A 16855-nucleotide genomic window follows, 5' to 3' on the forward strand; every position below is an offset into this window, starting at 1 on the left:
TAATGAGGTTGGAAAAGATGATGATGATGATGATAGTGGTGGAGGTGGTGATGATGAAAAGTAAAATGGGAAGTTGTTGCATTGACACATTTCTGAAAAACATGAGTAATATAAAGTGAAATGAAGAAGTCCTAACCAGGAACTGGAACTAGGCTTCAACTTAATTCACTCCCATCCATTAAAAAACAAATGAAAAAAAAAAAAAAGAAAACAAGAGCATTCAGAGTGTGCAAACCTCCACCAACGCGCCACACCAATGTCCTCTCAATGATTAACAGGAGATGATTTTTAAAATGAGAATATCTGAAATAAAATCCTTCAAGGAATATCATGAGACCGTTTGGTTTTCTCTTCTCTTAAATTCCGGTCTTCCTTTAGTAATCCTGTTGTTTTAGATTGTGCCAGTACCAGGCCGTTGCGAGTACCGCCTGACTGGCCCTCGTGCCGGTGGCATGTAAAAGCACCTACTACAATCTTGGAGTGGTTGGCGTTAGGAAGGCCATCCAGCTGTACAAACTCTGCCAGATCAGACTGGAGCCTGATGCAGCCATCTGTGTTAAAATGTATGTATAATCTAATATAATAATGAGTGTTGTCTTTTTATATATTTGTGTATATATATATACATACACACACACACAAACAAATATATAAAACCAGGAAGTCAGAACTTTTAATATATTAATTATAATGCAATTATATGCCAAAATGCATATAAGTGACGAAAAACTTGGTTTTGGATCAAATTATGTAATCTACTTCTCATAAATCTTTAATTTTAATGGTTTAGTCACCAATTATTACAACAAATATCTGTTTGTATCATTTGTCTATGAACACTGGATAAGGAACATCATAAAGGTTTCTGAATTCAATCCTACTCGCAGTATCTATGTAGGTGTAGGTGTGACTGTGCGGTAAGAACTTTGCTTCTTAACTACATGGCTCCAGGTTCAGTCCCATTGCAATGCACCTTGGGCAAGTGTCTTCTGTTACAGCTTTGGCCCAACCAAAAGCCTTGTGAGTCAATATGATAGACAGAAACTGAAAGAAGCCTGTTGTATGTGTGTGCTACTGTCTCCTTCCTTGACATTGTGTGATAGCTGTAAGCATGTGTCCCCATCATGGTATTCTTCATTTCCAGTCTTCTGTGGGAAGATGTCTGATCAAAGGGAAATATCACATTGCTTGGAAACAGGCAACAGTTGGTGACAGGAGGAACATTCAACCATAGAAAATCCACCACAATGAATTCTATCCAACCCCCCACACACACACATGGTAAAGTGGATGTTAAAAGATGATGATTGTTGAACTGGAGATTAAACTATTTAAACTAGTTATTTCTTTACTACCCACAAGGGGCTAAACACAGAGAGGACAAACAAGGACAGACAAATGGATTATGGATTAAGTCGGTTATATCGACCCCAGTGCGTAACTGGTACTTAATTTATCGACCCCGAAAGGATGAAAGGTAAAGTCGACCTCGGCGGAATTTGAACTCAGAACGTAATGCCAGACGAAATACGGCTACGCATTTTGCCCGGCGTGCTAACGTTTCTGCCAGCTCACTGCCTTATTTAAACTAGTGCCAACCCAACTTACATTTGTTAGCACAGTACCAACTGCTTTTAACAAATCCTTCTCCCACAGTGTGGCAATTCCTTAGAAACCTTCCCAGCCCTGCACATATCAATTACATTGATCTCACCGTCTTGGAGGGCTTAAAAACAGCCACGGGCACCAAACCTACTTTTCAATAAACTATATTGGTTTGAAAATTCCCCAGTCCATTCCATCAATTCGATAGCAAATCAATATAATATGTTTGTCAATATCTGCATTCAACAATGGATTTTTGTTTAGTGGAAACTGTGTTATCTGTTAAACATTCTGTGATAATTTATTCATAATTAAACATTATTATTTGTAAACCAGCTCTGATTAATTGTTAGCTGTTGGAAAAGAAAATTGCCATTGTGAAGTGGGGGAAAGTGGTGTTGGTGAAATTTGGTTGGAGGGCTGGGATGTGCTTTGAGAGAGCCATTGAACATTTATCTTATGTGGGACTGGGTAGGTGAGAGAGAGAGAGAGAGAGAGAGAGAGAGAGAGAGAGAGAGAGAGAGAGAGAAAGAAAGAAAGCAAGAACAATTTAGACAAAAAAAAAAAATATATATACGTATATATTGCGCAAAGCACACATAAAAATAGACTGAGATATTCAAACTCTTTAGAAGTAAAGAAAGGATACGATCAGTGCCAGGGAATAGTACACCACCTCGTATCAACTCAGCCATAATACAGCCAACTGACCAGATATCAACTGGAACATAAAAAAAAGATTAAAAAATCAATCAGTTATTTTGAATCAAACATTTGAAAGATATTTTAAAAATCAAATTTACTTTTTTTAAAAAAAAAAATATTTATCCAAGCAATCATTTTTTCTCTTCTTCAAATTTGGATAATTTATACATGAATTTCTAGCTAAGGGTTTCATTTTTCCTTCCTATTCTTCACAACCCGTTAATGAATTGGAAGAAGTAGTCTACATATTTTGAACGAGAGTAACTGAGACAAAACCAGTGAGGTGTCTTGCTTTATTGGGCACAACAGAATGGCTGTATACCTTAACTAAATCTCTGATATGAGACATTTGGAGTTTGACATTACTGCCCTCATCTGTGTTTCTTGCCTAGGGGTAGATTCATCAGGAAGGAGATCTAGTTTTGTTTTGAAAAAGCCTACATCCACACCAAGCAGGTCTCTCAGGTTTTGTGGGAGGATATTGAAGAGCTGTGGGCCTTTGAATCCTAAGCTGTTTCAGTATCTGGTCCTGTATCCTGAGGGCAATGTTGGGACCTTTGGCACCCTGTCCTACTGTTTGTGTAAGTGAAAATGCCAAAGTTTGGAACAAGTTTCTCTAAGGTTTTCCAGATGTATATTAAGAAATGTAAAAAAAAAAAAAATTTTATTAAACATTTTGGAAGTAGAAAAAGAAAAGGAAAATATTTTGCACTTTGTAGAATTATAACCAATTTGTTGCTCATAAACTTTAACAATAAAATCCTATATGAATCCCGGTTGAGAACCATTGTGCTAAACAAATGAAAAAGATTAGTTTTGCTACAGAATAAAGTTTAGTACAGCTTTCCTAACACTAGTAAGGTGTTAGGAAAGCTATGTCAACAACAGGGACCAGTATTTCTAGAGCTATTTTATTATATTTTATTCATCATGATGTAGACGGGCTATATGGTTTCCCATGAATTCTACATAGTATATTACATGTATCTGATGGTTCCTGTCCTGTTTCATAAATACTGTTGCAACAATGCTTACACATGACAGGGATAGAAGAGGAGTAGAACAACAATGCAGTTTCTTACCATTTTCTTTATAACCCATACCAAGAATGACTTCTGGTGCACGGTAATATCTTGTTACTACATACGGTGTCATCATAAAACCAGTACCTGCTGTCCGTGCCAAACCAAAATCTAGAATCTTCAGAGTACAATCTGCTTTCACCACTATGTTACTGGGCTTTAAATCCTAAAATAAAAAGAAGAAAACATCAATGGTAATACGGCTTGTGTTATAAAGATGATACAGTTATGGATACGAGAAGGAAAATACATTTGGTAGTAATAGCTGTAATAATGGTGGGTTTCTCTTTTGTTTTTTTTCAAAGTATTGTTTTTGGTTAGTAAATATGTTATGTAGAAAAATACAGCACAAGATTTGCAAAAGAAGAAAAAGAAGTTCAACACAGGCACATGGTCCAAATTTTAGATGCAAGGAAATATAGCCCATTACGCAGAACCCCAGCACTTAACTGCTACTATATTTTATAGAGCACGAGGGATGAAAAGTAAAGCTGACCTTATTAGAATTGAACTCATATAATAACAAAAAGTAAAGGTCTTTGATATAGGCACAGGGCCAGCAAATTTAGGGAAGAGGATTAGTTAATAGCATCAACCTTAGTATGTGACTGGTACTTTATTTTATTGACCCCAGAAGGGTGAAAGGCAAAATTAACCTTGGTGGGATTTGAACTCAGAATGTAAAGAGTTAGGAGAAATGTCAGAAGACACATTTACAATGCTCTAATGATTCTACCAGCTTGCTGCCTTTAGCCATTTCTGTTTTAGACATTAGACCCGCGATTCTGAGGAGAGAAGATTTCCAGTATTTAACTGGTACTTAATTTATCGACCCTGAAAGGATGAAAGCAAAGTCAACCTCGGTGGAATTTTAATAATAATAATAATAATAATAATAATCTTCTAATATAACAATGAGCAGATTATTATTATTATTGTCAAGGCAGGGAGCTGGCAGAATTGTTAGCGAGAAGTGAAATGTTAAGCAGTATTTCATCTGTTGTCATATTCTGAGTTCAAATTCCACTGAGGTCGACTTGGCCTTTCATCCTTTCAGGGGCGATAAAATAAGTACCAATTAAGTACTAGGGTTGATGTAATTGATTATCCCCCTCCCCCAAATTTCAGGCCTTGTGCCCATAGTAGAAAGGATAATAATAATTATTATTATGGTTCTTGTTTAGCCCCAGGGTCAGCCATGATCCTACAGTTAGTAAAGTATTGGGGTCTTTGTAATAGGCTGACACCTTCCTCTAAAATTGCTAACCAGAATATGTAACAATTATATGTGGCCTGATCAATGAGTATCTGGACTGTTGCCATAGTAACAAAGCTAAAGCATGCAGAGTAATGCTGCTTGGCACAGATTGACCTTGAGCTCTGTTGTGCATGTGCACTAAGTTTTAACGTTCTAGCTCACTTCCGCTGTTTACAGCAATGCTTGGAAGTAAAGTGTGTAATGAGTGGTTGTCGCATTGACCATGACAGAGTAAGTTGAGCAGAGAATCTGCGAGAAATTTTGCCAAAAGCTTGGTGATACCTGCTCAAAGGACTACACAAAGTTTTTAAAAAGTTTTCATTGTTCTCGACACAATCAAAGAAATCTTGTACAATTGAAACCTGAGGGTCTTTTTGGTCAGCTGAAAACAGTTTTGGCACAAACTTGGCAGACCTGTGTCTCATACCCAAATCTTCAATAATAATGGGCTGAACTGAACTGTAATCTGCACACCATTTGATAACTCACGGATGGTGATTCAATGATTTCCTCTTACAGCTGCATGCATATCTGCGATGTTGTTCTCAGTTCCGCTGGTTGCGGGTCTCCCAAAACGTTTGTCAATATCAACATTTTTCTCAGCCACCTTGGAAAGGTCTAAACCACTCATTCACTTGTGTGTGGCTCATAAAACTCCTCTCCATAGACTTTCTGCAAATTTGTGTAGGCCTCTGAGTAGGTATTACCATGATAATTTTCTCTGTCGTGGTCAATGCAACAATCACACGCTACACACCTTCCTTCCAAGGAAGCAGAGATCAGGGTCAATTTTTGCCAAGTGGCTTCACTCTATGTGCTTTAGCTATGGCAAGCAGTCCAGATACTTACTGATTAGACCTAATGTGTCCATCAAAACTCATTGAGCAGGACTCATCAAAAAGTATCACAGCCATAGTCATACCATTATTTTTACTCCAACACAGTGAACACTTATATCGAGTTTATTTGCTTAAGTGGTCCTGTAAGTGTCTTTGTGTCCTTTGCAGGATCTTGGAAACATTTGGAACAAGCAAGTGCACATTTTTTTAAACCAATAATTGTTATGTAAAATAAAATTACTTTTAATTTATTTTATACGAGTTTAAAAATAAATTAATTTGTGTGTGTGTGCATATATATATATATATATATATTAATAAATAACAAAGGAAAAGGAATCATGAAATAAGCATTAGCTTACGGCTATTTTTGCTGTAAGCTCTAAGGAAGCTATAGGATATGTTGTACAAGCACTCATCTCTAAGCACACTGCTTCTTATAGCACACACACATATTAGACAGAGTTAAGGGAGAGACTAGCCATGTTAGAAAAGACTGCAGTTGTGGCTACGACTACAGCTGTGTCTAAGACTGAAACATTCAAATTAGATCAGTGGTTAAAGTTTACTTTGAGATGTTACAGGTTAATAGAGGAGCAGCAAATGATAGGGAAAAAGTTGTAGTAGAATAAAAAATTAGGGGATCAAAGATTGACTGAAGCTTGTATTTTTTAGGGCACAGGGTAACTGATAACATGGATAGGCAGGTGATAAAATGAAGGGATGTCAGTTTTTAGGAGGGATATTAGATGACCTCTAATATGTGGCCATCAAAACTCATTGAGCAAGACTCATCAAAAGGTATCACAGCCATAATTATACCATTGTTTTTATTCAAACACAGTGTTGTAGTAGAGGTGAGCTAATAGAAAGGAGGACACAGCTTGACTGTGTGAAAATAAAGTTTGTTAGTGGTAATAGCTTTCACTATCGGACAGCTGATTTTTCCTTGAAGTATATGTGACTGATACAATATTTCAGATCATCATCATCTGTATTATTGTTTTAACATTTACTTTTCCATGCTGGCATGGGTCAGATGGAGTTTTATTGTGGTAGATCTTCCACAGCTGTATGCCCTTTCTGTCATTGATTTCCAAGCAAGGTAATATTCCCCCTTGGCCAGATTTATATTTGCAGGAAATTGGAAACGAAATACTTTCATTTGGAACTATCAATCAATGTCAAGACAGGGAAATGCAAACGCACACACACATACACGACAGGCTTCTTAGTTTCTATCCACCAAATCCATTTACAAGACATTGGTTGGCTCAGGGCTGTAGTGGAAGATATTTGCCCGAAGTGTTGCTCAGTGGCACTGGAGCAACCTTCTTAACCACACAGACATACCTGTGTCTGTCCTTTATTTTAAAGTAACTAATATTTCCACAACATTGAGCTATTTACTTTGCACTGGGAATACCCAAGAGACAAGAGAAAGGCATTATGATGGCTTGGTATTAGTTAAAGGATAAACTGCAAGTGATTCTGTACAGAATGGACAAAGCAGTTTGTCAGAGAATATAATGGAATATGTTTCTATTATCTTCTGTAGAGTTTTTTAAGGACATGAACTCAAACTCAACACTTCAAACTTAACAACCCACTTGAAATTGATATAAGGCTTCTTATATTTGAATTATGAACTGTATCTATACATGATGCCCACTTATAGCTAGATGGTCATAGTTATTTGCTTAAGGACTCTCTCGTCACTTTAATGAATGAAGGTTCAACAAGATACCATTACACAGTGGTGGTGTATTGGCATCTCAGTTTGCTGGACAACCTGTCTGGTGAATATCATTGTCGTGGGTATGGTTTGTGTAGAGCCAGTCCCACTTCTCTTGTCCCTCAAACTAGTTTAGGCCTAATGCAACAAGTCCCATGAGCCTAGTAGTTATTAGGAGTTGTATGAGCAGCTAAAGAGCTGAAGGGCCTTGTCTACTTTGGGTCCATTGGGGTGTCTGTACATGCCCTTTTTCATAGAGACAATTCTGTGACATGCTTTTTAAGCCATAGATGGGACCCTGACAGGTACTACTACTCTGGGTCAGAGTAGACCTGGGAAAGAGGTGGTTCCACACTCTTCAAAACCCTGGAACTCCTAAACCAGGGACCACAGTCTAATTTACATTATACAGACTAGAGCTGCCTTACAAAAATTTCTCAAGACTTAGCTAATATAGGCATAGGAGTGGCTGTGTGGTAAGTAGCTCGCTTACCAACCACATGGTTCTGGGTTCAGTCCCACTGAGTGGCACCTTGGGCAAGTGATTTCTACTATAGCTTCGGGCTGACCAAAGCCTTGTGAATGGATTTGGTAGACGGAAACTGAAAGAAGCCTGTCGTATATGTGTGTGTCTATGTGTGTTTGTCCCCTCAACATTACTTGACAACTGATGCTGGTGTGTTTATGTCCCTGTAACTTAGCGGTTCGGCAAAAGAGACCAATAGAATAAGTACTAGGCTTACAAAGAATAAGTCCCGGGGTCGATCTGTTCGACTAAAGGTGGTGCACCAGCATGGCCACAGTCAAATGACCGAAACAAGTAAGAGAATAAAAGAATAAAATCATCCACACTATACTGATCATGAATACCAGACTTGCAACAGATGGAGGTTCAAATTCATCAGAGGAAAAGAAAAATATTGGATTAAAATGTGGTATTATTGGTTCATATCACAATCTTTTTGCATTCATAGAAATCATGTTTACTGGTTTACAAGCTGGCTGGCTACCCTTGAAATTCATAGATCTTGTTGCCACTGCTTTAATCAATCATCAAAGCGCGTGCCATTTTAGAGGTAAAAGACAAACAAGCAACTCAAGTGCCATCCACTAAACTTAAAGCAGCCTGTAACAGCTGTACTGGCTGCCAGTCAACCAAGGGATAATCTAGATTAAGTCACTTAACCTTTGTATACTCAACCAGCAGCTTGATCGTCACATAATCATATCTTTATCAGGCTAAGTATTAGAATCCACATGACCCAATCATCAAGGCAAGAAAGCCAATATGTTCTGACCTAATTTAACATAGATCTGAAGACACTTTTATACAAGAACTGAGGATATATATATATATATATATATATATATATATAAAGAACATTTGAATATCATTTGACCAAGCTAAAGTCAACATCAATAACAGTTAGCTGATCATTCTTGTTTCAATATCCACCTTTCCATACTTGTATGGGTTGCATGGAGCCTACTGGGGTAGATTTTCTAGAGCTGGATGTCCTTCCTGTCACCAATCCATATCTGTTTCCAGGTAAGGTAATATTTTCCCTAGGCCAGATATGCTTTTGCAGGATATTGGCAATGAATGATGTTGCTTATATATGATAGGGACACTCACTCACAACTAACACTACATTAAGACAAGGAGACCCATACATGCAGTTTCCGCCTACAAAATTGACTCACAAGGCTTTGGTCAGCGTGGGACTAAAGTAGAAGACACTTGCTCAAGGAGCCAGTGCTGGGACTGACCCTGAAATCAAGTAACTGGAGAGCAAACTTCTCAATCATACATTCATGCCTGAAACTATTCTTTTATTCTTTTACTTGTTTCAGTTATCTGACTGTGGCCATGCTGGAGCACCACCTTGAGGTGTTTTAGTTGAACAAATTGATCCCAGGACTTATTTTTTAAGCTCAGTACTTATTCTATCAGTCTCTTTTGCTGAACTGCTAAGTTATGGGGACGTAAACACGCTAACACTGGTTGTCAAGCAGTGATGGGAGGGGGGGGGCAAAGGCACACATATATATATATATATATATATATATATATATGCGACGGGTTTCTTTCAGTTTCCATCTACTGAATCCACTCATGAGGTTTTGGTTGGCCTGAGGCTTTAGTAGAAGACACTTGATCAAGGTGTCATGCAATGGAACTGAACCCAGAACCATGTGGTTGGGAAGCAAGCTTCTTACCACACAGCCATGCCTGTGTCTATACATACACATTTAAAAAAAAAATTAAGGGTTTGATATGAGGGAAGGATCTGTACCTGTGGTCACTGCAAGTTGTCTTACAATTAGCTAGAGAATGTGGTGTTGTTGATATCTGGTGGTGGTGGGGGTGACACATAAATGAGGTGAGTACCATGACAAACAAAAGTAGGGAATGTCTTGAGGTAAACAACCAACAGTGAACCTGTTCTTTGTTTTAATTATTTTGTTATTATATTTCTGTTGAAATATTCTGCCTTTGTTTTAATTAATTTTGAAAATAAAAGAATTTAGTGAAATAACTTTGTTGTTATTAAGCTGGTTGTTTATAACATAAATTAGCAAGAGGTTGTGATGGATGGCTTTAATTAAGAACGGTTAATGAGGGGTGGTGTTAACAAAACCAAGGAGCTGGTGTCCGTGAATGATGTGGCATAGACTGAAAGAAAGAACAGAACCAATGAAAGCAAGTGTCACCTTGAGGAGTTACAACTAATGCAGTGATTGAAACCACAACATCATCATCATTTAACGTCTGTTGTCCATGCTGACATGGGTTGGACAGTTTGACCAGAGGTGGCAAGCTGGAAGGCTGCACCAGACTCCACTTAACAAAATCACAGGGAACATCATGATGATGATGATAATGGTGATGCCCTGATGCAGTACCAGGCAGTGGGTCTCATGGTTTCTGATCTTAACTGATTGGAAGTGTTATGTACGTTGTTTTGTCTTCGTATAAAAGATGGGCTACAGCAAATATTCTGCTCAATACCACAGATTTACTTGTCAGTTGTTTGACCATAACCAGTTGACCATGACCCTTAGTGGCAGCCGATATGTGCATCTCTGACCACGAGCAGAAGTAGTGGGGGAGCATGATAGCCGTGTGTTGAAAGGAATTCTTGGAGGCTTAGATAATTCACTTTTGGAAACATGGGTGGTTCGTTCAATATCCTTAAACAATCCTCATTCAGGGACCTTTTGAGCGGGATGGGCTACTCGACCAGAAGAAAATTCTAACTGGGCCCCACCTGCAAGGTCATGCGCTGTTTATCTTGATATGTGATCACTATGTCACACACATATGGTTGTGATGCATGTACCTAGTGTACCCTTATCAGATGGGTAGTCATGATGGGTATACTGGGCTTTGTATATTTTACCCCAGTGTCACTTTGATGGCATGCACTGCTCTCTCACTCAATAATAATAATAATACCAAATGATTCTCAATGAACAATGAGGGATGCCTTTGTTTTAGTTACATCAACCAGTAATTTGATCATAGCTGATTGGTATAAATCAACAACCAATGAGACTAGGTCGGAAGAAAGAAAAGAAAAAACAAAACAAAAAAGGAACCAGAGGAAAAGAGTTACAATATACACAAAAATAGACCCTTGAAGTGCTCATTGTAACATAAAAAATGTAAGGAAAAAAAATTAAGCATGAAAATTTGCAGTTTGAAAGAAGCAACTGTGTTAAAATTCCGAGGATTGTGCACATCTCCATGATTTCTCATCAAGAATTATTATATTGATTTACTCTTACAACCCACTTAACACGTCTTAAAAATTCTCATTATTTTCATCTTTTCTTGGTAACATGCAAATGAAGCATTCATCTCACTTCAGTATCATTTATTATTAAAGCAGCAAACTGGCAGAATTGGTAGCACAGTGGGCAAAATGCTTAGTGGTATTTCGCCTGTCTTCATGTTCTGAGTTCAAATTCCACCAAGGTCGACTTTGCCTTTTATTCTTTTAGGGTTGATAAAATAAGTACAAGTTGAACACGGAACACTGGGATCGATGTAATTGATTAGGCTCCTCCAAATTCCAGGCCTTGCGTCTATAGTAGAAAGGATTATTATTATTATTGTTGTTGTTGTTGTTCATCATCATCATTGTTGTTTAACGTCTGCTTTCCATGCTGGCATGGGTTGGACGGTTTGACCAAGGACTGGAGAGCCAGAAGGCTGCACCAGGCTTCAATCCAATCTGGCAATGTTCCAACAGCTGGATGCCCTTCCTAACGCCAACCACTCCGAGAGTGTAGTGGGTGCTTTTTATGTGCCACCGGCACGAGGGCCAGTCAGGTGGTACTGGCATCGGTACCGCCTGACTGGCCCTCGTTGTTGTCATATTAAGGCAGTGAGGTTGCAGAACCGTTAGTACATCGGACTAAATGCTTCGCAGCATTTCTTCCAGCTCTTTACATTCTGAGTTCAAATATGGCCACAGTCGACTTTGCCTTTCATCATTTTGGGGTTGATGAAATTGACTAGCTCTCCCTCCCCTCAAATTTGAACTTTGTGCCTATAGTAGAAAGAACAGGCATTATTAAAGTAGTGAGCCAGCAAAATAGTTAGTCTGTTGGACAAAGTGCTTAGCAGTATTTCTTCTGGTTTATGTTCTGAGTTCAAATTCCACTGAGGCCAACTTTGCCTGTCAACCTTATGGGATTGATGAAATAAAGTACCAGTAAAATACTGGAGCTGATGTGCGGCTAACCCTTCCCCTTAAACTAATGGCCATGTAATAAAACTTGAAGCTGTTATCATCATTAAGGTGGCACATTGGCAGAATTGTTACCATATTGATAATAATGTTAAGTGGCATTTCTTCAGACTCTTTATGTTCTGAACCCAAATGCTGTTTTGCCTTTAATCCTTTTGGGGTCCATAAAATAAGTACCAGTTGAGCACTGGGACTGATATAATTGAGTAGGCCCCTCCCCACAAAATTTCATGCCTTGTGCCTGTAGTAGGAAAAAATCATTATTATTAGAAGAGTCAAATATAATTATCTCCATCCTAAGAAAAGACCCTGTTATTTGTGTAAATGTTTGAAATTATGAAACATTCCAATGAAACAGTGTAAAAGTGGAATGTGATTCAGTAAATGAGTTGGTATAGGAAGTGAATAGTCCCCAAAATAACTTTATATGGTTATTGGGAGATCGGGAATATATAACAAGATATCGTTATTAGGGAGTGCATGTAGGGAGATGTAATGAGGTGTAGAAAAGGAGTGAAATCAGTGTAGCCTGTAAGCCGTGTGCTTGTGCTGTTGCATATATTTTACAACTAGCATACAAAAGAAAAAAAAATGTGTGCGCACAAGGTTTTCAAGACGAAATCAAATTTGTTTTCATTAAAGAAATTTGAGTGTTGCTTCCTCGCATCAACACACGCTTACTTTGCAAAGAATGAGAAATTTTTTTGAACACAATGTAAATTTCTGCACTCGTAGCAAAGAAATTAGAGAGGGCAACGGGTGGAATATGTAGAGAGAAGTGAGTAACAAGGAATGGTCAGTTACTTACTCTGTGGATAATCCCTGCTGAATGCAAATGCTTAATTCCACATAGCATTTGATAGAGAAGATATGACATTCTTTCATGATCTAAATCCATCTGTATGACCTGACACAGGTTTGCATCCATTAGTTCCATAACAAGGTACCTGGGAGAGAGAACAGAAATGGAGAAAATATGAGACAATTAGAAATAACTGGATGGCGTCTAACCGTAAACAAAAGTTAATAAATAAACAACAATCAACAATAAAGAGTAACCAAAGAGTAGCTCCTGACAGATATAAAGTTATATAAACAAATCCCTGTCAGTTTCCATTATGAGTATTGAAGATAGTGAAATGGCACAATCATTGAAGCATTGGACAAAATGCCTGGTGATATTTATTCTGACTTCTTGTGTTCTTAACCCTTTTACTGTGGAAATCAGACTTGTTTCATCCATAACCTTTTAGCATTCAGATTACTCTGTTGGATGTGATGCTAATTCATTCACAGTGTTTTTAATTTCTCATGCATTATTTTGCAGCTTTAAAGTTTCGACGATGTGATAATAATTTTTTTAGAATGACATCATAGAGTAGGTGTAAGGGGCTGGATTTGGCCAGTTTGGACATAAGGTAGATGCAAGTGTGGCTATGTGGTAAGAAGTTTGCTTCTCAACCACATGGTCCCAGGTTCAATTCCTGGGCACCTTGGGCAAGTGTCTTGTATTATAGCCCCTGATCAAGGTGTCATGCAATGGGATTGAACCTGGAACCATGTGGTGGGGAAGCAAACTTCTTACTGCACAGCCACATCTGTGACTACATGTTACGTTTATTGAGGTACGTTACCTCAATTTGCAGAAAATACCAATTCTATTTTTTGGTTGATATCTAACATCATTACTGGAATAATCAAAATTTAATTTAGCAGTTAAAGAGTTAATTCAAAGGATGGTGGACTGGCATAATCAATAGAGCATCAGATTGGATATCTTATAGTATTGGTTCTACGTCTTTGTATTCAGAGTTCAAATCCTTTTGTGGCTTACTTGGACAGTAGAATTAATCTGTTGCTCGGTTTACCACCATCATCTAGTTTGTGGGTACCTGTAGTTGAGGCCATTGTGTTGCAAGTATTTGGGCTAAATTTGGAGGGTTTGAAATCAATCATGAGCACTGCTTTCCTACCTCAAAACTGAACAAGCAATTTATATTTAACATATATATGCTGCTGATAGGTAAGATACCATGGGTTTTGTCTGAAATAAAACCTCTTTAGGACATCCCTTGTTGAAAAAAAGTGTGTGTGTGTATGTATGTATGTATGTATTGGAGGTAGGCAAAAAAGTTGTCCCAGGAGCAGCATATAACAACACTTGATGCATTTTGGCCTTCTTGGGCTGTGTACTCACAGCTACATGCTTAGACAGAATTTGTTGTCAACCAAAAGCTGCTGCTAGGATGATCTTTTGTTTTCCTCTAATCAACATCATCATTTAACATCCGTTTTTCCATGAGGCATTGATTATATGGCTTGACAGGAGCTGACCAGCTGAAGGGCTCTTCAGGTACCATGTCTACAGCTGGATGCCCTTCTTAACACCAACCACTTTACAGAGTGTACATGGGTGCTCTTTACATGGCACCAGCACTTACAAGTCCACAAGAGGGACGCTCAGTTGGAGAGGGTTGCAGAGGATGAACCTGTATGCAAAGGCAACCACGCTTTTACTTGGCTTCAAATGTCTTTTCAAGCACAGCAAACTGCCAGGAATTTCATTCTCCTGCTATCCACTCTATGAGTCCCAAGGTCTGGTGTTTTTCTTTTAACACAGTGTATTTATAAGAGTTTTTATCTTGGATGAAAACTGAGCAATCTTGTTTGTCGATGGTGTGTATGTATTAAATATGATATGTAGATGGCTATTTTAATTTAATGCTTCTTCACTTGTGTACGCCAAATTTATATTTAGCCTGGTGGATATTTGCAACACCAGTACACTATTTCCTAAATATTGAAGATAGCAGATTTCATCTAAACATGTGACTACAATTGCACATCATTGAAAAGACACCAGAGGGATGAAATGCATCTGGTGTTGTCACTAGCAACTGCCAGGACGATTTTTCATCTCCTTCCAATATATATTCTGTTTTCAAACACCTCTATAAAAGATTTTTATCTTAGAGAAAAACTGCTGCAACTTACCTGTCAATTGTGTATATGCATTGCATATGATACATAGGTGGCTATTTTAATGTAATTCTGCTTCTAATGCATTTATTGTATTTCTACTTATTGAGTTATTAGTACTTGTATCCTTATCATAATTATCAAGAAGTCTGGGCTCTTTCAGTTATGAGTACAGGTCACCTGACAGGCTTCTACTGTTTCTACCCACCTTATTTCACCCACAAGGTTTGGGTTGGTCTGAGTTATGTCAAAAGACACTTGCCCATGATACAATGTGGCAGGATTGAAACCAGAGCTTCATGGTCGAGAAGTGAACTTCTTAACCACTTGGCCATGCCTACATGCATATAATATAAACGGTAAATGAAAGTAACAGGAAGCAAAGAGTAAACTGTGAGAGAGAGAGGGAGCGGAGGAGAGAGAGAGAGCGGAGGAGAGAGAGAAAGTGGTGCTGGAGAGAGAGAGAGAGAGAGAGAGAGAGAGAGAGAGAGAGAGAGAGAGAGAGAGAGAGAGAGAGAGAGAGAGAGATGAATTAAAAATATATAAATTTTCCATGCTATTTAGCATCACACAAAATTATTACTGAATTCCAGTTACACAGACAGAGAAAAAACAGTAAAGTTTGGCAGGTCAGAAATATTCTAATAAATCAATAGAAACAAAGGAGGAGGAGGATGAAGAGGAGGGAGAAGAGGAGGATATCCTCAAAAGCAACAAAACTGAAACAAAGCAAATGAAGAAAAGATCTACTCACACATCTTGAAAATCCTCTAAAGTTTTCTGTGGTGTGAATGCATTTAAGAGACCTATAATCTGAAAACAGAAACAAATGAAATATATATTAAGAATATTGGATAGAAAGATAGAAATGAAGTTTTAAACATATTTTGTTAACAGAATTATAAGCCTTCGCTGTATCATGCCTATAGAAAATGGTCTAATATTAAGGTATATAAGCTTACATAAGAGAAAAAAAAACAGGCAGTTTGATTCCCATGCGTACAAATGCCCATTTTTTCCTGTTACAGAGGTTTATACAACCTAAAATTATACTATTTTCTATAGCTAATAAATGGTGAAGGCTTATAATCCAATTCACAAAAAATTTCAGTCGCTTCCATTTCCTAATTCATACAAAATTCACATGTGTTTAAATACATTGCTATATCATAATGTTTCCTGTTGCCACAGAACAGAGTTTCTCTAGGTGGGTACCCTGAAAGAATTCTGGGATCCTGCAAGATGAGGTGTGCTTTAATGAAATTTTAATGAAAAATGTATTTTACAAATCAGATAAATTAAATACTCTTCCACATTTTCACAAGAGTCATGTTATATGATGTTTTTAGAGAAATATACACTCTCGCCAAAATAATTTTTGCTTCGGTTAATGTTTTATGAAACTTAAAAATGGTGGGGTTTGTTTGTAAAATACAGGAATGGGTTCTGAGATTTTTTGGAAATATTCTATAAGGATTCTGTGACAGAATAAGTTTGGGAAGTATTGGCACAGGGCACATTGCCAATACAGGAAAGTAGCAGAAAACTACTAAACACTTTGTACCAACAGTTCACAAGGACTGCAGTATTATGCAGTAAAAAGCAGAGTCACTGTGAAGAACTGTAGCGATGTGAAAGGTGATGGGGGGTCATGATCATTTAAATCAGTGGTTCTCAACTAGGGTCATATGGCCCTTGGGAATCCATATAACATTTTGTTGTGAGAATTAATGTGCAATAAATTGCTTATATTTTTACAATACACCAAATATTTTAATCTTTTTTAATACAATTCCTAATAATATTTATTTAATAATAAAAATAGGATTTTTTAAACACTGAATGGCTACGAGGTTCCACTGGAGTAAAATACGAATTAAAGGGGTCCATAG

At 37.7% G+C, this 16855-nt stretch overlaps 1 protein-coding gene across 6 annotated transcripts in view; it reads right to left on the reverse strand.

The window, feature by feature from the left end:
- The window catches only part of LOC115220678 (stress-activated protein kinase JNK), a 154117-nt gene that overhangs the window by 28504 nt on the left and 108758 nt on the right, over nt 1-16855 (reverse strand). For all 6 annotated transcript variants that reach the window (XR_003882587.2, XR_005002607.1, XM_029790794.2 and 3 more), the window contains 4 exons: nt 15718-15776; nt 12793-12931; nt 3393-3558; nt 2255-2326 (listed from right to left, as the gene is read on the reverse strand). Coding sequence is in view for 4 of the 6 variants with exons in the window: in XM_029790794.2 (XP_029646654.1) it covers nt 2255-2326; nt 3393-3558; nt 12793-12931; nt 15718-15776 (436 nt within the window). In the remaining 2 variants the exon portion in view is untranslated. The remainder of the gene's footprint in view (nt 1-2254; nt 2327-3392; nt 3559-12792; nt 12932-15717; nt 15777-16855) is intronic.

Source organism: Octopus sinensis, linkage group LG17 (assembly GCF_006345805.1).
Source record: "Octopus sinensis linkage group LG17, ASM634580v1, whole genome shotgun sequence".
In the NCBI taxonomy this organism is placed as follows: Eukaryota; Metazoa; Mollusca; class Cephalopoda; order Octopoda; family Octopodidae; genus Octopus; species Octopus sinensis.